At 45.2% G+C, this 22,307-nt stretch overlaps 4 protein-coding genes across 4 annotated transcripts; 2 read left to right on the top strand and 2 right to left on the bottom strand.

Moving 5' to 3' along the window:
* Nucleotides 1–1,914: 1,914 nt before the first annotated feature.
* Nucleotides 1,915–4,698, top strand: AOL_s00109g18 (uncharacterized protein; the record flags this gene model as incomplete). The annotated part of the gene is made up of 2 exons (XM_011126499.1): nucleotides 1,915–2,004; nucleotides 2,146–4,698. The coding sequence occupies 2 exons, from the start codon at nucleotides 1,915–1,917 to the stop codon at nucleotides 4,696–4,698; spliced, it is 2,643 nt and encodes an 880-aa protein (XP_011124801.1).
* A 2,045-nt stretch (nucleotides 4,699–6,743) lies between these two features.
* Nucleotides 6,744–10,333, top strand: AOL_s00109g17 (uncharacterized protein; the record flags this gene model as incomplete). The annotated part of the gene is made up of 16 exons (XM_011126498.1): nucleotides 6,744–6,904; nucleotides 6,960–6,972; nucleotides 7,027–7,062; nucleotides 7,133–7,194; nucleotides 7,274–7,377; nucleotides 7,437–7,514; nucleotides 7,572–7,943; nucleotides 8,012–8,177; nucleotides 8,231–8,454; nucleotides 8,516–9,021; nucleotides 9,087–9,341; nucleotides 9,407–9,649; nucleotides 9,711–9,728; nucleotides 9,796–9,833; nucleotides 9,904–10,058; nucleotides 10,140–10,333. 16 exons carry the CDS (start codon nucleotides 6,744–6,746, stop codon nucleotides 10,331–10,333), a joined length of 2,625 nt encoding a protein of 874 aa, XP_011124800.1.
* Nucleotides 10,334–12,031: 1,698 nt separating this feature from the next.
* Nucleotides 12,032–16,218, bottom strand: AOL_s00109g16 (uncharacterized protein; the record flags this gene model as incomplete). The annotated part of the gene is made up of 8 exons (XM_011126497.1): nucleotides 12,032–12,218; nucleotides 12,274–12,379; nucleotides 12,441–12,749; nucleotides 12,819–13,585; nucleotides 13,651–13,787; nucleotides 13,853–13,977; nucleotides 14,034–15,990; nucleotides 16,135–16,218. 8 exons carry the CDS (start codon nucleotides 16,216–16,218, stop codon nucleotides 12,032–12,034), a joined length of 3,672 nt encoding a protein of 1,223 aa, XP_011124799.1.
* A 3,998-nt stretch (nucleotides 16,219–20,216) lies between these two features.
* AOL_s00109g15 (uncharacterized protein) lies at nucleotides 20,217–21,148 on the bottom strand (the record flags this gene model as incomplete). Its single annotated transcript, XM_011126496.1, has 2 exons — nucleotides 20,217–20,903; nucleotides 20,993–21,148. 2 exons carry the CDS (start codon nucleotides 21,146–21,148, stop codon nucleotides 20,217–20,219), a joined length of 843 nt encoding a protein of 280 aa, XP_011124798.1.
* Between the last annotated feature and the right edge of the window lie 1,159 nt (nucleotides 21,149–22,307).

Raw genomic sequence — 22,307 nt, 5'->3', positions numbered from 1 at the left:
TCGATTGTAAGAAGCCGTTAAAATTTCCTGATTTGTACTAAGGTAGAAGTCTTCGAACATTTTTCATTTATGAAGCTTATATATAAAAAAAAGATTTGATTTTTTTTGGTTACGTTTATAGAATCGAATGTATTTTCTTTCCCCTGCCGATTCATGATCGCGGATCCCGTGTGGTGGAAAGAAATAATGGGGCTCTCATTCTTGGTCATATACGTAACATGCATCGTTATCGGGATGTCACCCCGATACAAAGGAAAAAGGTTTTTTTTTAGGACTTTAATTATTTTAAATTTTAAACAAAACCGTTCCTTTCCGAATCCCCTGGAGTACTTTAGTTATGTACCCATTATTCGGTTGTTGACGGGAAGCGGATACGAGATTGATGACATATATGCATGATAACTCCTCAGGTAAGTAATTAAGTACTGACCAAGTACCGCCGCCATAAAAAACGAAATACAAGAAGAACGAGATCAATGACAAGTCCCAAAGGTACCCAAGAAAAAGAGCCGTTTTTATCGTTTTTTTTTAACGCTTTAGGAATAAACCTGCATTTCTCCCCGTGTTTTGTATAATTGTTAAATATATATATATATATATATTAATTACACGTTTTACAAGCATGCATGCTGGTTTGAAATCGCAGGAAATCGAAAGAAAAAAACGTTTATGTACCGTACGCTTGGGTGATTTTGACGACACACCCCCCTCCTTGAATCTACTGGGGGGGTTTTTTTTTTTACTTATCTGCCCGGATATCCGGGATGTGTTAATATTCCTTTCGGGGTATATAGTATATTATGGTGAAGGAAGGAAGGGGGGGCTGTGGTATTAAGATAATATATACCGTAGACGAAGTACATGAATATGCTCGTCATCTTTGGTGGTGGTCCATGGTATCAAAGGGTAGAAGGGGGAGGGATGCTGGGTTAAGAGTTTTCTTTTGAGGTAACTACTTACTTACTTAACTAGCTTGATAGAAGTGTCCTATAATTATAAGCTAGTTCAAATGTTTTTTCCTGCTGTATTATGGGAAATGTAGTTACTACCGTGGGTGACTAGATATATTTTATATTCGTATGTATTTCCTCGATATAACATACAAGAGGTGAAGTACTGTAACTTTTCGGCGTCGGACCCAAACGCCCGCCACTAACACCAGTTGGTAAATAAGGTACAGCCATAACTCGGCCTCACAGATGCCGTTTCATGATTTCGCACTGTGCTTTAGACTCCGAAACTCTTCCAACAAGTTAGGTTGTAAGTACTTATTTACATAACGGGCAGTGCGCGGTACTTACTATAAAGAAGAACCAAAGGCGGAGCTCAAAGCGTCTAAAACTGTGTAACATTCGACATATACATTAAAATTACCAAAACAAGTTATGGAAGTTTGACCCCCCCCCCTTTTTTTTTTGTTTTAGGAGGCACAGTAGGTTGTGGTTTCACCGGTTCCTTCTTTTTTTGGTGTTACCATGTGTTTTTGAAGGTGGCTTGTTGGGGGAGGAGGTTGTTATAAGAAATCCAACCTATGAGGGGCGTTTGGGGTCTTTGAAACAGTAACGACGTGCAACGCATTTGTATTGGAAAATACAACATTTTGTTGGGGGGCGGTGGGGGTGTGTTGGAGGTTTAGCTGTCGTTTTTGTTAGCTAAGGGTGTATTTGTATAAGCTGAGGGAGGAGGACTAGTAGTAGTAGTGAAGAGCTGTATAAAGGATGGGAGATAGTATGATTACTCAAATTTAATTTAGTTCTGTGGGACTTCATTATGCATTAGTTTCATGTCTTTGGTCAGTTGGTCATCTCTTAAACGCTTAAACACACTTAAAAACCTATCTATTATACCTCGGCACGTTAGAATTTAACTAGACAGCAGATCTAGGGTTTAGATATATATATAAAAGGTGGGGTCATGAAGTTGAAGGGTTTAGAAGGGGGGCTCCTCCTGATACTCACCGCCGGCGCTGGGCTTTTCGTCGAAGGGTTCGAGTATAAGAATTTGGTATGTGGATATATATCCTGATATACTGCTGCTATAAATCTTTAAGCCTTATATAGTCTTGTATTGGGAGAATACTATTTAAGAACACTGGTTCGACAGCCAGATCAATATAGAATCAATATTCGCTGACGATTCAATTAGAAACCGCTAGTAGAAGGCAAAAGTTTATACTCACCTGGACCACCAGAAATTGATAATCAGATACAAATTCGGCCTCTTTTTGGGGCAGTACACGGGAAATGTTACAATATAACCGGCGAAACTTTCAAGGGCGAGACAGTACTAAAAAGGTATCAACACTCGGACTTGAGAGCGCTTTCTGAAGGATTCAATGAAGCCGCCCGCAGCTTGTCTGACACTCAAACGTTATATACTACGACCCCGAATTGTCCAATATCATTCTGCGTGAAAGATAGCCCGTGGAACTACAAATTTTGTGTCAGGCCTGGTATAGAGGATCTAAGAGATATTAGGTTCTACAGAAGTGAAATAGCCCGTGGGAGTACTTGGATTACATGGCTTTTCATGGATTATGTAGAGGGGGTGGCTTGCGAAGTATTACCTCCCCTACCTCGAAAATCGGATTCCGAACCTATTCTCTTCGCGAGTATGGGCTATCAAAAGAATTTTACGGTTCCACGTAATAAGAACCCAGAGCTGCTTCCGTGGGAACTTCAACTATGGTATGGTGGTTGCAGTCTACAGGAGATACGGGCTGCGAAGTTAAAACCTTACCCTCCTGGATACGTATCCCCTTCGAATTCATCCGCTTTACCTACATGGCTATCAGATTCTCCGAAGACATCAGTCAGACCCTCGACATCCACTAGGATTTATAATTCTTCGACGGCTACAGTATCATCTACAATGGAGATCACACCGACAAGCCTACCCGAGCTTAACGATATCGATTCGGATGCACCCTCGACAATAGTATGGAAACATGTATATGAAGCCGAGTCGGGAATTTTGTATAAAAGAGACCATGATGTTCCGTTGGACGACCGCGGTTGGTTTATGAGATGTCACGTCGACCCACTATCCATGCCCTTCCAACAAAACGCCACTCTTGCTACCATATCGAACATAAAAGAAAGTATTAGAACCGGATCGATCCAGCCGGTCTTTGACTACCAGCCTCACCCAGAAAACGGCTGCCGACAACATTACTGTGACCCTTCTACAAACGTCAAAGTCTCGTTATGTGGCGAAGCGTCCGTAATCCTTCAGGGGAATTTATACTTAAATGAATTGATCGAAAAGACTTTACACGGATTAGTAGAAGAACCCTGTTATGAAGGACGTAATATCACATCAAATCCAAGGTTCTATAGGATCTCACATCTCCACTGGATTGGGAAACCACCTCGTCTGGATATTTTAGGTCCTCAAGTTATGATTGGTCAGCTCGAAGCGGGGATGTCATGCGATGCCTTCTTTTCTAAGCTTCAATTGGTGGAGACATCACTTTCCCCTTTGCCTTTGATGCCGTCGAATTCATCATCGATCCTTTCCATCAAACCTATGACTACCACTTATCATACGGCGCCATTGCAACCGTTGTCGACTCTTTCGGTGCACATGGCCAATCCTGACATGATAATAAATACGGACACAGCGCTTCCAACTTACATACCGCCAATGCCCAATGTCATACAGACATCCAAAAAAAAGACGGTCAAAGAATTCCCTTACTATCTCAAAGACTTTGCAAAAACCGGCAAAGGAGGAAACTCGCTTTGGTTATTTAATGAGACAGAAAAAACTGGGGGACTTGATCCTAATGGTACAATCAAGTTGCAAAAAGGATTATACAAAAATATGGCGGACAAGAAGTTTGAGACATTCGAGAATTTCCCTGATTTTATTGTAGAGTTGCCGGCCGATAGGGAAGCCTACGAGGGGGACTGTACTCATTACTACTGTGATGATGCTTCCAAGGCGTTGATTTCCATGTGTGGCAAATGGTGGAATGGTCTTCCGGCTCCTTACGCAGATACTGTACCACCATCTTATAATGTTAATGCCGGCAGACTCATAGCAAAGAGTCGATGGCTAACGTACTTTTGCAATGCAGTTGGACAAGAAAACACCGAGTGGACCAATACTTGTGATATCCACGATTACAGCCCAGAGTATCAACTCGAGCAGTCCAAAATACCTCTTGATCAAAGGAGGCCGTACCCTTTCACTCGAGGTTTGGTAAAGGAATTCTCTCCTGAAGACGGAATGATAGGACCCGCGGCGTTCAGGGTTGAGCATCTTTCACTTCATGGTGTTGATAATTGTTACGATTGGAATCAAACATTATTCTTACCAATCAACTGGTGGATGAAGCCTGATCTAAAAATACTTTACGATAGTGGAAAGAGGTATGAGAATATCGGGAATAGCACTTCTATATCTATATCGACGCCCACGACTAGCCTCGTTCCTTCTCAAACCTCAGGCATCACTGTATCGGTTACAATGTCAAACGAGGCTTCGTCAACCCTAGTATCAATGATTTTGCCGATTGATACGATGCCTGATATCCCGGGAATAACAAGTGAAGTAGCAAGTCTAGAAACCCCAGCCTCTAGCTCGTCGATATGGGTTTTAGAACCACCACCAACACCTGTCGGTCCAGACCGACCCGACCCCACAGAAAAACCCCAACCTGAGGACCCAAAAAAATTTCGGGTTATAGCTTAGACGGCAAGGGAGCCTATTCGACCAGTCGTAGTTTTGTCCTATCGGATACCTTTTTGATTATTCTGGGTTAATTCATTCATTCTCAACTCAACTGATTGGCTGTAATATCGCAGTTATTGTTCCGTATTTGACCTTAGTTAGAAAGATTTTTGTACTTGAAACGCATATTCATCCAAACTATTCCCATAAAGTCGTATGCTTGTTCGATCGTGCTTGCGTGGTTTCTCGGAAGGGGTGAAGACTGTATTTATCGTTGGCTGGTTCTTAGCTTAGCTTCGGCGCAATATTAGCAGCATAATTTCTGATGGTTAAAATGTGTTGAAAATGTGGTCGCGCGAATTGCTAATCCCGGTCGACAGTCGACAGTACACTACGTAGTGCAGTGCTACTCCAATATCAGTCTCGTTCGAGAAGCTAGAACCCGGCGCGTCTGCACATGTAATGTATATGTAAAGCACGCTGGCCTTTACGCCAGCACAGCGTGCTGCTGGTACTATAGTTAGGTCCTTGAAGCAGATATTGGAATAGACAGCATTTCTCTTGACTAATAGAACTTAACTGCCATGAGCTCCATTGAAATTTCCACCGAAAATCGAATCGACAACAATTACAATCGAAAAATTGTTGAGTGGCAATTGCAAGGTCATGATCCATGATATTGAAACTAGGCTCGGTGGCACTGACCATATTTAATCCCGGCCCATACGTTCAACGTGAGCTAGCTAGAATTTCCAATTAGCATTGGTCTCAGAGGGGTATACCACCCGAACCGTCCGACGATGCCCTATCGATAAGCTATAGCTAATCGAGGTACGCCGAGGAAGATGGCGTTTTTGCCCCACCTTCGTTAGCATGCACCTCTGCCCTGTTAACGTTAGCTTCGACAAGAAAAAACCTGCCGTCTCTTTGTAACTCTAACCGTTCCGAACTCCTCCATTCCTTTGGCTGCACCATGCAACAAAACTTATGTCCGCAGTTACTGCAGACGATCGTGGTCCAGTCTGATTGTCATATGATACACCAAAGCCGTGTTTTTTTTTCCTTTTGAGGCTGATGGTGTACTCGAGTAGTGAGGAATGTAAAAAGGTATGCGCGGGAGGGCCTAGGGGGGGGAGGGGTAGACGAGATAGCTGCATTGATGCACCCAAGGATGCATGCTTAAATTTCCAAAATAAATAATTCCCGTTAGATTGCTATTTTTCCCAGCAGCAGCCCCTCCGGAAACATGTGTACATGTATGTACGACCTATGCATAGGTATCTGTTGAACCGTTGGCGTGAATTGTAGGTGGTATGCACCAGCCCCGCTTTGGACGCCCCGCCTGCAACCTGCAGCTTTCGTCATTCTGCTTTGCAAGAAATCCGTATCACAGCAGAAGTGTTAATATTGAACCTAAATCGGATGGTCAACAAGGCAAGCATGGATTTTGAGGACGTGTTTTTTTTTATTCACTCACCTTGGTTTTTTGCATTGGCCGATATTGAGTTTCTGAAGTATCGAGGTCGCGAGGAATTTGAAATGCAATTGAGATTCGAGTACATGAAATGAACATACACTCTGGCGTTGGAGCTGGGGCCACATGCATCTCTGAATGCGCGCAGAATTCAAACTGTCCAGGAAGAAAGAGCAGAATAGCGTGTCAGTACGTAGTACCTTCGCTATCGATAAACTGGAAAACGGTGCATTCCCGGGATCACTAGCGCCGCTAACAGTACCCAACTATACCGCTTGCTATCGCAGAGTATTACTCTACGTACCAGGCCCGGGTTGCTACGTGGTGGTGGTTGTAGTGGTGGTGGTGGTGGTGTAGCTCCAAATGGCTGTAAAATTCCCAGAAGCTGACAGCTCGCTGTCTCCGCTTCATTCTGTCATCCACCTCTCCATTTCCTTCTCTTTTAAAAAGGCCTTTCCCCTCGTCTTCTGTCGTTGGAAACCCTTTTCTGCACTTAAATTCGGCGTGTTCGACGTTCTGGTCGAGATTAAGCTCGAGTCAATTGTTAACCTCGTCCGTTATATAACGTCACTTCACTAAACTCCGAAACAAAATGTCGGCCACTCCAACCCCGCCGTCGCCCAGTATTACCGGCCAGGATATCTTGAGCCAGACATTCGCAAAGCGTCCGAGACACAAGCGGACGGCTACTGGCTTTGGATCCCGCGAGATCAAGTCTTTTGAGTCGAGCGTTCCTGAACCTCTTCGTAATCTGTATGTCATATCTTGAAAACGCATGCAGAAGGGCGATTGCTAACTTGTCAATTAGGTGGAAGAAGTTTGTATGTGAAGTAAAGCAAGTGATGAAGATGGAATTGAGCTAATACGCCGGGTAGGCTGCCACTAACTTCAGCAATAAAGAACAATTCCAAGTAAGTACCGAGCTATACCTGTGTGTGTCTCTCAAGAAAGGAAGAACTCTAACGAATTTCGATTGAATAGAAAGAAGTCGTTCACCATGTCGAAACAACCCTTGCTAGATCTCTATATAACTGTGATGATCTGTATGCCTCCCTCCACGGCCAATGCCCGTGCCATTGGATAATTCCATTCGGTTTAGGGAACTAAATGAGTGACCTCTAGTGCCGTATACTCGGGTGCTGCCCTTGCTATGAGGGATAAGCTTATCATCGACTGGAACAAGACCCAGCAAGCCCACACATTGGCTGACCAGAAGCGAGTCTATTGTACGGGATTACTCTCAATTCAATTTATGTAAAGTCTAGTTGAACTTACTATTGGCTAGACCTGTCCCTCGAATTCTTGATGGGCCGAACCCTCGACAACGCCCTACTAAACCGAGACATTAAGGGATACGCAGCCGGTTAGTAGTTTAAGATTCCCCATATATGAAGATAAATATGCTTACTTGAGAGATTAGAGGGTGTTTCTGAACTTGGCTTCCGCATGGAGGACCTTATTGAACAAGAACACGATGCCGCCCTTGGAAATGGTGGTCTTGGTCGTCTCGCTGCCTGTTTCTTGGACAGTTTGGCTTCTCTTAGCTACCCAGCTTGGGGTTATGGCCTGAGATACCGATATGGTATCTTCAAACAGGAGATCATCGACGGTTATCAGGTCGAGGTTCCAGATTACTGGCTTGACTTCAACCCATGGGAGTTCCCAAGACACGATATCACTGTTGATATCATGTTCTACGGCTACGTACGTCGCTACACCGAAGAAGATGGTAGCACTGTCAACATCTGGGAAGGTGGTGAAGTTGTTCAAGCTCTAGCTTATGATGTTCCAAGTAAGATATCAACACAGATCCCGATGTTGGAAGTCGTCACTATGCATATGCTCACAATGATTCGTCAGTTCCCGGATACGGAACCTCAACGACCAATAACTTGCGTCTCTGGTCCAGCAAACCCTCAACTGGTGAATTTGACTTCCAGAAGTTCAACTCCGGAGACTATGAAAGCTCGGTTAGAGACCAACAGCGAGCCGAGACAATCTCGGCCGTCCTTTATCCTAACGACAAGTATGTTATAAGCTCTACTCGAAAGTCTTGGGTTTTATTGACAAATTTAAAAGCATCGATGTCGGAAAGGAATTGCGTTTGAAGCAGCAATACTTCTGGGTCGCCGCATCCCTCTACGATATCGTTAGACGTTTCAAGAAGTCCCACCGCGCATGGACTGAGTTCCCACATCAAGTTGCCATTCAGCTTAACGACACTCACCCAACTTTGGCGATCGTTGAATTGATGCGCATCCTTGTTGACAAGGAGCACCTCGATTGGGATACCGCATGGAACAGTGAGTGATGACTATTAGAAATTAAGCGTATCAAGAGCAAGACGACTAATAAAGCGGATAGTTGTCACCGAAACTTTCGGATACACAAACCACACCGTTCTCCCAGAAGCCTTGGAGAAATGGTCCGTCCCACTCTTCCAAAACCTTCTCCCACGTCACCTCCAGATCATCTACGACATCAATCTGTTCTTCCTCCAAAGTGTTGAAAGACGCTTCCCCAAGGACCGTGAACTCCTCGGCAGAGTCTCCATCATCGAAGAGAGCAACCCTCAAGTCATCAGAATGGCTTACCTCGCTATCATCGGTTCCAAGAAGGTTAATGGTGTTGCTGAGTTACACTCTGACCTCATCAAGACCACTATCTTCAAGGACTTTGTCAACATCTTCGGACCTGACAAGTTTACCAATGTTACCAATGGAGTTACTCCACGAAGATGGCTACACCAAGCCAACCCGCAATTATCTGCTCTCATCAAGGAGAAACTTGGTTCGTATGATTTCTTGAAGGATTTGAGCCTCCTCAGCGGATTGGAGAAGTTCGCCGACGACAAGACTTTCCAGAAGGAGGTAAGAGTTAAAATAATGTTCATTTGATTATATTTAAGAACTGGCTAACTGGAATACCTATTCAGTGGATGGATATCAAACTCCGCAACAAGCAGCGTTTGGCCAAATACATTAAGGATACCACCGGTATTTCGGTCAACCCGAGCGCTTTGTTCGATATTCAAGTCAAGCGTATCCATGAATACAAGAGACAGCAGATGAACATCTTCGGTGTCATCAGCAGATACTTGTCCTTGAAGGCTATGACTAAGGAAGAAAGGGCCAAGCAGGTGCCGCGTGTTTCCATCTTCGGAGGAAAGGCTGCTCCTGGTTATTGGATGGTAAGCAAGCCGTAGCAAGCATCCACATTCGGTACATAATTTCTAACTCATATCCCCTATTATAGGCCAAAACCATCATCCGCTTGATCACAGCCGTCTCCGAGGTTGTCAATAACGATGCCGACATTGGAGATCTGCTCAAGGTTGTCTTCATTGAAGACTACAATGTCAGCAAGGCTGAGTTCTTGTGCCCCGCTTCAGATTTGAGCGAGCATATCTCAACTGCTGGAACTGAAGCTTCTGGTACCAGCAATATGAAGTTCGTGCTCAATGGTGGGCTTATTATTGGTACTTGCGACGGTGCAAACGTAAGGGTCACCACTTTCATGAAGTATGTTTAGAGCATAAGCTAACGATTGCGACCATTAGATTGAAATCACCCGAGAGGTAAGACAGCTTTTCTAAATAGTTAAAGAAGTGATACGGAATGAAGGGATACTAATATATGTAATAGATCGGTGAGGAACGTATCTTCCTCTTCGGCAATCTTGCGTAAGTCGTCGTAATACCCTGAATATTTTATGGGTATAGCCTGGTTTTGCTGATGCAGTATTTTGTATAGTGAGGACGTCGAGGACCTACGCCACGCCCACCGCTATGGCAAGACCCCGATGGACCCCTCCCTCAAGGAGGTCTGCGACGAAATCCAAAAGGGTACATTCGGCGAACCCGGTGTCTTTGCCGGTTTGATCCACGCCTTGACCGAAGGTGGTGACTGTAAGAACCCCCTCCTTTCCCTCCCAATTCCTACTTTTTTCAAGGAGAATTCTAAACTCACAACTCTTACACCTTTACTAGACTACCTCGTCTCCGACGACTTCGCATCCTACCTCTCAACTCACAAACTCGTTGACGAGGCGTTCAAGGATACCGCTGCCTGGGCACATAATACCATCGTTGCAGTATCCAGAATGGGATTCTTTACCTCTGATCGTGCGATCAATGAGTATGCAGATGAAATTTGGAATATTGACCCCGTCAAGGTTGATTGAATTGAGTGAGAGGTTACTCTTCTAGTTGATATTCAGGAAATCAAAAAAACTCTCCTTTGTCTTTCTTTCTTTGTAATGGATACTGAACCCTTGGTGGGGTTGGTCGGTCAACTTTTTGGTTCATTGGGCGGCTTTTGGACTTTTTCTGTTTTTTTCTTTCTCCCTCCTCCTTTCTTTATGTTCCTATGAATCAATGGTGGGAGGTTTCACTCTTCACTATCCCTATACTCTCACTTTTTCCATTTTTTTTTCGATTAAAAAAAAATAGGTGGTTCTCTCTCTCTCTCTCTCTCTCTCTTATAATTTCTATATATTCCTTTAAACTAAAATAGGGGGAAGGGCTGCATATGATAGATTTGATGAGATGGTAAAAAGGAAAAATCGTAACCAAAAAAAACCCCCCGTACGTATACTTTCTTCCTAGCTTGGTATTTAGGTGATATCGAGAAATGATTAAAAGAAAGAAAAAAAGTTAAGTAGGAGGGAAAGTCCAGCCTAATGTAGTAATTTGTAAAGAAGAAGGGAAAAAGCTAGTTAAGGTAAAGCTAAAGAAAAGAGAGAAGAAGAAAAAATACATAAGAAGAGAGATATTGAATGAACTAAATTGAACTAACTCTTTGGTAGTTTTTGATTTTGACACACACACAGGGCTCAGAGGAGTTTTCTTCCAAATGCTAGCTTAGCTAAGAACATATAGACACAGAGAGAGAAGAGAAGAAAAGGAAGAAAAAAAAGGAAAAAAAAAAGGGGGGGGGAGGAGCGAGAGAGAGGAAGAACTAGCTAGATCGCTAGACGTCGACATCAACGTTGACGAAGGTACAATATTGAGTTAGAAAGAAGAAGAAAGAAGGAAGTCAAGTACTTAAGTAGTTATTATAAAGCGAAGTGAATTGATGATGGTGATGATATTTTCGAATCGTTAACACGCAAAGGAGGATAGACGAGACATACGGACATTACAACAAGAAGAGAGAGAGAAAGAAAAAAAGAAACTTCGGCTGCATTATACTCTCTTCTCCAACGCTCAAGGGGGGATATCGGTCACTGAACAAGGAACAAGGAATATAAAATGCAGACGCAAGAGAGCTAGAGAGAGAGAAGTAGAAAATAGTAGGAACAGGAAAGGTTGGATGGGGAGGGGACATTCGTATTTCGTTTCTTCGCTGCAACATAAAAAAAGACAAAAAGGGCTTTAGACAATGAAAAAGAGGAGGTTGAGATCACTGATCTTCAGGGAATTCATCCGGAGACAGTGCCAATACAGAAATGGTGATCCAACGAGAGGTGCAAAATACATGAGGACAACAAAAAAGGAGTTAACGCCCGTGTCGTCGTAAGTTAAAGGGAAATAGAGAAGGGATGATAAACTTGGACATGAGCTAACATTTTGCAAAAGGCGGTGGTGGGGGGTAGAGTTTGTAGGGAAGAAGAGAATTATTAACAAGAAGAGATGCGGGAAAATGTGGAACAGTTCTCATAGTCCAAGCGGTCGAGGGTAATGGTCGTTGTGGTTGCATCCAAGGATGACCGTGTGCAATCGATGGTGCGTTCAATTTTAGCATTGTGGAAAAGGCATATTTTGTCAGATTGGAGTAGAGGGAAATTCAGGTCGAGAGTCGGAAAAGGTAATGATGATGGTAGTGCGGAACCGAGTGTCGGACGTCAATTCAAAACCCCCTAAATATCGTGTGGCCGAGTTTATGAGACAAGATTGACGCCTGCGAAGATCGGCTTCGCATTCTCGATTATAAATTGTATGGCTTCATTCTTGGCGTGTGTGTCACGCAGCTCTAATTCTCCAGTCTGATCGCGCATCAGCGAAGGTGCGAAGACCACAGCGAGATTTCGTGCGTTCATCAAGTTTTCTTGTTGGAATCCAGCCACCCTAGAACACTATTAGTATATTTATTATAAAATGGCTGATATAAATGTGGACGTACTTAGTAAGATGGTTAATGATGAAGAAAAGGATGTCTCGATTAAGCGACGGCAACTCGTTGATAAGATCTTTGACAGCTTCCTTGCGCTGCTCAACATCCGCAATTTCTAAAGGTCACAAATTAGCCCATTCGTCTCCCAGCACGGCAACCGACAAAGGGATACTTACTAACTGAGTCCACCATACGATCGTAGATGGTATATGTGATCAATGGGGTCGGCAATTTACGGAAGTATTGTTTCAAGACGCTGGTCACAGCTGTGATATCCACATCCGGGTTCTCCAAATCCATCTCCTCACCACGTTCAAATGACTCCTGAATCATACGAACTTGTGAAGCGCCACCACCCTTTCGGTAAATACCCTCGTAATCGAGACCTCGATTCTCAACTTCAGCAAGGCATTTAGTGATGATTTGTGGGATCCGTCTGCCTTCATAGGCAACACGGGCTTCCAACTCTGAACCCAACAATGGTACTGTGCGGGAACTTTCGTTAGGCTCATGTATAATTTCACGCACGCAAGGGTTTCTGTTGGACGACATACCTGCAATCTCCTTTTCGTGGCTCGATTGGTTGCCACCCTTGAGTTTCTTGAGAAGGCCGCCACGCTGTGTTCCATACTGTTGGTTGTGATCTACCCCGTTCAACTTAAGCCCAGGGGAGTCAACCGTATGAACAGGTGGTCCATAAGCAGTACTGCTGAATGGTTGTGATTGTAGAGTCATTGGTGCATCGTGATGGTCGTTCTGATCTGATGCAAACACCCTGCCGAAAGTCTTTCCAATCCCTTTGCCAACAGCCGCGCCACCTTTCTTCCAGTTGAACTTCTTAGCGGGGGCACCAGGTTTCCTAATGTTGACAACGTGGGGAGCTGCAACAACAGCCGCGCCTTCCTCATGGAGCGTCGTGCTTTCACTAATAATACTAGTAGTAATCGTAGCAGTCGATCCAGTGTGTGAGAGCACGGATTGGTTGTCCGAGCCTGCACCATAGACGCCAGTTCCATTAGGAAGAGCAATCGGGGCAGTTACGTTCGGGAAAGCAGCTTTGTTCTTCATGAAATTTCCTTGAATACGTCTGGTTAGTTCGTTATTCAAGTCGGCTAGCTGTGCGTTCTTGAGGTTGAGCTGTTCGGTTTCCTGGATAGCTTGATCGCGAAGGCGGATGGCGGTGGCTGTCTCTTCCATCGCATCATTCTTCTTGCCTATTAAGCCTTCCAGTTCCTCCTTATGGGATTCCTTCAGAGCGTTTATGCGGCCAGCGATTTCCTGCAGTGTGGTTGCAACAAATTCGTCAAAGTTGATCGATTTTCTAAGCAGACAGTAAAATAGTTAGAGATCAGGTTCTTTGTTAGTATCAGATGTCTTAAAACTTACACATCAGCGTCAGCCAACCTTTCTCGCAGCACCGAGAGCTCAATCATAGCCATTTCTTTGTCAGCCTCCAGAGAAGCAACGGTTGTTCGCTTCTCTTTGATGTCGTTCTCGAGACTCTCTTTGATTTCGACGGATGTCTACCCAATAAATCAGTCTTAAATATTCATTTTTGAATTCTTTTGAAAATCGTTTGGTCACTCACGTTCAGCTTAGACTCAAGCTCCACTAGTTGTTGGGTCGACCGTCGTAGGGCGTTCTTCAAAACCAGATTCTCTTCCTTAGCATTTGAGTCAATGAGGATGTCAGGAAGATCAGGTGAAAGCATGCCTATACTTCTTGTTAGACCAGTTAAATAATAAGACGTTCACATGTGCACAACGTACTGCTCCGCCCAGCCATATCACTACGACTACGTCCATGTCCAACGGACCTGGAGGTCCTTCGCATAGCTGGTGACCCCAAATCAGTCGCGGGGCTAAAAATTTTGCCTATTTCTTCCTCGAAATTGAGTTCGCTCTTAAATGGAGGAAGAACTGGAGATGATCCATTCAACAAATCAAAGGAACTCGAACCACCAGCTCCATGGCTTGTTGCCGGGCGAGCTGGCATGGGGCGAACTGGTGCAATCGACGACGAGGATGAAGGTTGCGCTTTTTTGTGACCACCTGGAGATGTCTGGTTAATACTAGTAACAGACGAGGCGTAGTTGCTAAGCTCACTGTTGGTTGCCTCGATCTCGGTTTCTGAGTTGGTTTTTCGAGATACTGAGGATTGGTGGGACGGAACGAACTCTTGGTGGGAGCTTGAGGTCTTAATCGTCGAAGGTGCGGGAACTGGAGCGCCCAGAGAGTCCTTGCGAGGTTCTGGAGTAAATGAAATTGGAATTTCGATTTCCCCAGTAGGAGAGTCTTCTTCGTCGTCAGTTGGTACCTTAGGAGTAGCTCTCTTGGTTCTTGGGACCTCTTGTAGTTTGAAGCTTTCCGAAGGATTTGTGGGTTTTCGAGCGTGAGATGGAATGATGTTGTCAGCTTTTGGAGCCGACCTGGATGGAGCTGGTGGGATCGAAGAAGAAACCACATCGGTGGTAAAGTTCTGCGGGGATAGTATGATCTGGTCCGAAATAACTCCCTCCTTACGGGCCTCATTTGGTCGTTCTGTATCTGCAGCTCTCGAGTCCTCTCTTTCCCTTGTTTGCCGACCCTGGTCGCGCTGCTTCTGTCGCTCACGCTCCAGACTCTCCAACCGTCCTTTTTCCTTCTCGATTTCAAGCTCACGCTGTCGTTCAGCTTCAGCTTCCCGCTTTCTGGCTTCCGCTTTCTCGAGTTCCCATCTCTCCCGTTCTTTGCGTTGCTGCTCTTCGCGTACTCTATTTGCTTCATTGTCGGCAGCTCGTTTTGCGCTTTTTTCCTGGATAGTATCATCCGGAGATGATTGAGAATGTTGAGGGGGTGGAATTTCCACTGATTGCGTGGGAGGAATCGTGCGTGGCGCGTAGGTGTCGCTTCTAGCAACGTTTGAAGGGATCGGCGGGGGCAGACCCTCATCTAACAAGAGTGGGAAGTAGGATGCACGATGATCGCTGTTTGAAAGAAGCTCCGAATTGTCGTCTGAGACAAGGGAATACATAGACTGGCGTGATTTAGCCTTGTTGGTATTACTATTAGAATTACTTGAGGTCGTAGATTTTGAAAACTGGAATTCATTCTGAGTGGCTGGCGGTGAGTGGACGGGATATGGAGAATGTCGTGGGGTGGTTGCCATTGGCGAATGGGCGGAATTTGGTGATGCATCGCCACGATTCCGGCTCGTGGTTCCTGAAGATCCAGCTCGAGAAACCTCAGGCCTAGGAGGCCGTGGCGGTGGGCCTAACCTCTGCTGTGCTTGCGGTTGTGCCGGTTTATGTGTCGGAGAGTCGGAATCTGTGTCAACTGGCGGAGGCATTGGCAAAGCCTTATCCAGAGCCAATGACTGGTTACTGCTGACTTTTGGTTGATTCCGAGACTTTTTCCGCCGCCTAGCCATCAGGCCTTCGTGACAGCTCATGCAAAAGATGCCTTGAGAGGTTCTGGCATATCGCAAATTTTCTATCTTGCGTTTGCAGTTCCTACATCTAAAGCATCCCGCGCAAAAAGCCTGGTCACCGGTGAGGATAGCCAAATCTTCGATCTTATTGCCGCAGGCATTGCAGCTGTATGTACAATTGTTGCAGATGAGAGAACCATCACCGAGCAGAAGAAGGTTGGCATCAGAGTCCAGTAGTGTGCCACAGGTATTGCACCGGAAGCAGTCGATATGCCATCTGTTCCCCGCAAGTTCGAAAGCCTTTCCCTCCTCGAGGATCTATCGATAATTAAAAGAAAAAAAAGGGTTTGTCAGCAGGGAGCTCCAAAGCTTCCCCAACCAGAGCGCCTTCACAACTCGGTGGCATATACGAATAAAGATGTCTATGGTAGCTCAGAATCGATTTGCTGAGTAAATACGCACCTCACCACAGCCCTTGCATGGGAACGCAGAATCATCAATAACATCAAGAGGCGAACCAGGTGGGTATCCTGGAGACTCCATCATCTTAGAAGTATCGGTTGTGATTCCAAAATAGAAGATATTCCGGCCGAACTTCGAATTCCGGTCGCAGGTTGGCCGAAGGGTGTTATGCGAGAACTACGGGACGTGAGTGAAATAGGTCGGGGAAAAGAGTGGTGTGCTCGTCGATGGTATCTGATAGTTGATGGAACGGCCGTGAAACCCAGAGATATGGCCCAGGAGTGGGTATTGGAGGTGTTGCGACGGGATACTCGGTCTGGAATGCCAATTACCGATAGGGAGAGCAGTTCCGGCTGAGTTGAAAGGGACGGGGGAAGGACCAGCTGAGAGCTCCAGATTGGGGTTCCTATGGTTCCTTAAACGGTGGATTTGTAGGGGACCAAGCACCACCAGCATAGAAAGCCAGTTAAGAACGGTGCGACGGCCGAAAGTGGGAAGGTGGATGGCGCCGGATGGAACGAGCGGATCAGGTTAGATTGATGACGACGGAAGACGACGACGACACGGGTTTAGTGGGTAGAGGACAGGCGTCTACGATGGTCAAGTCGAGACGGAAGATGGTGATGAGAGTGAGGAAGAGGAGAGGAGCAGAGGATGGTCGGCTAGTAGTGTGAGGATGAGAGGAAAGGTGGAGGAAGGTGGTGGTTGGCTGAAAAGAAGGGGCTCGTTAGCGGTGAGCAGGGCAGGCAGGCAGGCAGGCAGGCGGGCAGGACAGGGCAGGGAGAGCGAGAGCGTGAGAATGCAGTGCAGTGCTTTGAACTGACAGGATGAAACCAACCACACGCAGAGAACGCTCCCTGCTATTCTTCCCTCGATCTTGGATCTTGTACCTTAGATCTTGAGATGGTATATGTATAGTGACGATGCCCCAGAGGCAGATTCGAGCCAGAACTCGAAAAGAATACCAATATCATATACCAAGAGTATAGTATAGTCTAGTATAGTATCAGATGTACTTCATAAGTACTACCAGTATATATTGGTTGATGCTTGTGGTGGTGGTATATATAGAATCGAATGGTCGAATCAGCTCCACGCCTGACGAGAGCCAGGAACCGAGACCGCCAACAATACTACCACCACACTACTATGTACCACTCCAGGTGTGTGTATGCAAGTACCTCTGGAAGTACCCCAGGAAGCACCTATTGGAGGTACTTGGGGACAGAGGTGTATCTGTGGATTCACAATCGGGTGGTACTTCGCGGCAAGCGGAGGCAAGAGCTTCTTTCTCTCTAATATATTTTCTTCCTCTCTGTTTGGAGGGCCGTGTGGGGTTCTCTGCTAACCTCAATCGATCGAGCAAGAAAAAAAAGTATCTCAGACAGCGGGTGGCTCGGTACTTCAGGATAATGTAGCCGAATGATATGACCAGGACATGGGCCAGGGAGCTACCAGAGCAGCCGTCCAGGAGAGCAAGCTAGCAAGCGGGCAATCAAGCAAGCAAGCAATCAAGCAAGCAGGTAACCTAAAATCTGGGTAAGTCAGTATGTAACTAAGTAAGTAAATAGGTATATATTATAACAGATCAGTTCGATTGTCAGGCGGTAGGTGGAACAATCAAGTATACAGAGGAGAAGCGGTGTAATTGAAGAGTGAGAGGAAGAGGAGAGGAAGGAGGAAAGAAGGATGTGAATTGAAGCTTCCTGTGGAGTCTGAGTCTGTCTGTCTGTCTGTCTGTCTGTCTGTCTGTCCGTCTGTCCGTCTGCCCATCTGCTGTGTATGTTCATTCATTCTGTGGATGGGATTATAACTGTCTTTGCTTTTTCCGTGTTAGACTTTCCGTCCAAACTTCAAATCAGAACTCTACTTCACCTCAGCATACACTCTAGCTCTAACCACTCACTACCTCGAGGCCTCTCATGCTCAGGTACCGACATTGTATATCAGGTACATACATACTTACTGACTTACCAACTTCCTTACTTACATTACCGCACTAGTCCAGGGGTTTCCTCTCTTTCTTTCTTTCTTTCTTTCTTTCTTTCTTTCTTTCTTTCTTTCTTTCTTTCTTTCTTCCTCTTCTTCTTCTCGTCATGCATTAGTTACATACATATCCCGTATTCGGGATGCATTGATTGGCCTCCTGGATCGAAGGCGCTACAATCATCAGGGAAGAAAGCTACTACTAATTAGAAGACAAGAGGTTGGTACCCGTGTTTACTGCCCTGGCTTCACAAGATTGACCTAAATGCGAATCGCTAAAACTATATAATCTTACTACTATCACAACATACATACATACATCCCTAGGTACTCACACGCATGCTGCAGGTGCTGGTTCCTGTGATATATCATTCGTCTCCTGGATTGGGTATGTATTTGGCATCGAACATTTCCAATTGTGCTTTCCACCTGCATGAGAAATCCAAAGCTATCTCCCTCTCTCTCTCTTTCCCTCCCTCCCTCTCGCGTGTGCGTATGAATGTTAATAAAATGAACACCATGGGCGCTGCAGTACTGACTAACTATTATTCTTCTACACATGGTATGCAGGAGGTAAACAATACGAATGTATCAATAAAGACATTAAGGTGGTTCGGAAAGCAACTAGCGAACGTTCGGACCCTCGTGAACATCAACGTCCCCCTGCTTCAGACGAAAAGCTAGGTCGTCAAAGAACCCTTGAGACCTCGAATCCAATTAAATCCCATGCACCCCCCAGTATGTACTACGTGCTCTACCATGTATATGTGAGTACATAGCCGGCCAGGCCCAGCCGTTCTCGTCGTCACAGCACATATCACAGGATCTAGATATTTTAGGAAGCTCGGAGACCCGGTCAAGCAAGATCAAAAGTGCGGCACTTTCTGCGACCTTGGCTTGGTCGGTGCATGTTATGCCTATTAACTATATCATATCACAGTCTATGATATAACTAGTATGTATGTACATGTACCTATATACATGGCGCTGCCTGCTGGCATTCTCGCATACAGACGAATCATTATCACGAGGTTTCGCCCCCTGCCCTTAGATGGAATAGAAGAAAAGAAATAAAGAGAAGAAGAAAATGGTAATCTATCTGGCGTATCGGCCGTCTCGACTTTCAGGGACCTCAATCACGCTAAACAGTCGCCGAGACCAAGCCCCTTCCCCAGTTCCCCATCTTCCCGCGTCCCTGAAAATCTCAAAGGCTGGAAAGAAAAACCCTCCACCCGGCTACGGTGATTACGCGATTCTTGCCTGCGTCCTGTCTTAAGATCTTTTTTTACAAATGACAGCTCCCAATTTTTAGAGTTCACGTTTTTTAAGTTAAGGTGTGGATTTTGATCCATCCAACGCGCATTCTTGGTATTTCTGTCGCAGATAGACGCCACGAGCTTCAAAACTTTAACCACGCGGGTTAGGTATTTTAATTAATATTTTGGGGAAAAGACAAAAATGAATTGAACTCAAATGTCCTTCAGTTCTCGCCCCTGATTTAAACCTACATGTCAGTATGTAGTAGGTACACTCGGTGCTTTCCCTCGAATTCAAGGCTACAAAAAAAGAGAATTCACAGGAATACAAACCCAGGTATGGAAGCCTCCCTGCATCGTGCAGGCACGGCCAGCCTAAATTGCACATGTTCATGTAATATAATATCGGTATATGTATGTCAGTAAGTGTGGGCTTACAGAGTAAGTAAGTACGACGCCGCTCGCATCGCAGCATTCTGATATCACATTTTTGTTTGGTCCTTTCGGTCCTGTCGTTCCAAATCAGTCGCACGTATAGTAGTACCACATTGCCTAGGTATATTAGGTACTCTGTATTACGAGTATTTATGACAGCCTGCACCGCCTCTGCTAACTAGTGCAACCGGTACCTGTGGCGTTTGAATCCACTGCTGCATACGAAGTATATCCATCCTGCCGGGTAAAATGCAGGGTCCGATGAGATGCAATATAATATACGGCTGCGGATATACATATGCCGTCACCACCACTTCATAAAAAAAATACAGGCAAAATCCCCCAAAATACGATGCATGAGCCGCATACCCACCTAATGCAGTATCAGAGAGATAAATGTTCCAATTAAGCATCCCCGGGTTTTCCTTCCCTTCTGTCATCCTCTTCCTCCCCGCTCCTCACACTCTCCAATAGCTTCACTTCCTTATACTGCTTCACCACCCCATCCTTATATCCCTCTAACAAAATCTTCATATCCCCTTCTGTCATCTCAGCCAGCTCTTCAAATTCCCAACTTTCACAAACCCTACTCATCCACTCCATCCTCTTTGCCCCTTCATCCTTCTCAGGAGCAATCGCCCTTAGCATCTTCCTCAGCTCCCCAACTTTCACAATAGCCTTAGAGGTCTCCTTGGGCAATGAATCCGCCACCTTCCTCCTAATCATAGCAGCAAGCTTAGGTCCATTCCCACCCGTTGATACCATAATCTGTAACGGACCATCTCTATGCACGCTTCCGAAGTAGAAATCACATTCCGGAGGGACATCTGCAACGTTTACAGGGTAGTTTAGTGATTTACATAGTGTATAGATCTCAGTTGATGCGACTGGATCGTCTATTGCGGTTAAAACTAATGATATCGATGGGATGGAGGATAGATCGGAGGGTTCGAAGTTGCGGGGTATATAGGTTATTCTGGACTCGTGGGTTTTGAGACGATAGGCGGTTTCTGGGTGAAGACCTGAGGGTGGGCAGATAAGGGTTACTAATGCATCGGCGCTGAGAAGGTGAACGAGACGAGTGGCTGCTACCTGTTCTTATTTTGAATTTTTTTTCATAGGGTTAGATTTTTATTCTTATTTTGATGGAGGGGATCGATATACTGGTGGGGTTTACGTACATTCCCGCCCCCGACGAGGAGAACTCGTTTGTTACGGATTTGCCAGGCGAGGATTAGAGAGCCACCTGATTGGATTGGCGGGTATGTAGATGGGTCTTCATTTGGGAAGGTGGGGATGAGGGAGAGTGGATCAGCTGTGATGGATAGGGATGCCATGGTGGGATGTATATGTGTGGAGGATGGCGCCGGGAGCATCCGTTCGACGAGCTGGAGCTGTTGGAGCTTTAACCTAGTTGGAAGTTGCGAAAGCAACACAGCGTCAAGTTTCGAGTTACTAGTGACAGTATAACGTCTTCACAGAGATATAATACACCCAGAATTGATATTAACTATTAAACATACTACTTGATGTTATTTTTCAGCTAGAGCGATCTCGAGATAGGAGATCGCGATATATGATTATTTCTCCGTCGCCCTTCGGAAATATATCTTTTATGCTTGAGCCTCGAATCAATTGTCGAGAAATCCAACATTGCAACACGAGATATGGTTAGAAGAGGATATCATGGTCTCGTTCCCAGACGTCACAAAGGGCAACGGATATCGATACTGGCCATACATATATACTTACTTATGTATTTACTTAAAGTAAGCACTTACTAAGTACATATGTACATGTTCTTTCTTCAAAATGAAAACGGACCGGTGGCTCTTCGGGCGATCTCGTCGAGCGCTTAGACTCGGGGCTATCTTACTTCCCGGAAGACTTCTTCTCTATCCAACGGCATTGCATAGCTAGCTAACAATCCGTCAGGAACATATCTTCTGATTTCTGGACTATAGATAATCCTGTGCATTTTAATCACTGCCCAATTTGGAGAACCCGTGCCGAATTGTCTTAGAGAAAAGTATATATTCAACACGTTAACATGAGATAGAAGATTAATAAGAAACCCAATCTGAGAACGAAGGTTAGATACCTGTCAAGAAAGTAGATTATTTGAAAAGTAGAACACAAATATTATTCTCGGTTTTAGCGGTGCGGATATTCATATATTTTAGGTTATGCGCGTAGCTATCTATACCTTCATTAATAATCCAGTACGGCTTATAAGCTTAATGTATCGGGGGCCTATTTGATTCTCTTGAAGGTAATCTCGACACGAATGCCCAGACTGAAGAAAAAACAAGGAGTATAATTCTTCTTTTGTAGGTATTGGCACCCACCATCATAGTCAGTGGGTGTGCTACGATATCTCATGAACATCGGGGACTTGTTACACGGGGCATCTGGTGCTGGTCTCGTTACCGGATGCTACGAGGGGTGGCGTGCCAACATAACTCTGTGGCAAAGCCGTTGAGCCCGCCTAGCCAA

Source organism: Orbilia oligospora (genome assembly GCF_000225545.1).
Source record: "Orbilia oligospora ATCC 24927 unplaced genomic scaffold scaffold00109, whole genome shotgun sequence".
NCBI lineage: Eukaryota > Fungi > Ascomycota > Orbiliomycetes > Orbiliales > Orbiliaceae > Orbilia > Orbilia oligospora.
The sequence above is the reverse complement of the archived record's forward strand: the minus strand, read 5'-3'. Positions and strand labels throughout refer to the sequence as shown.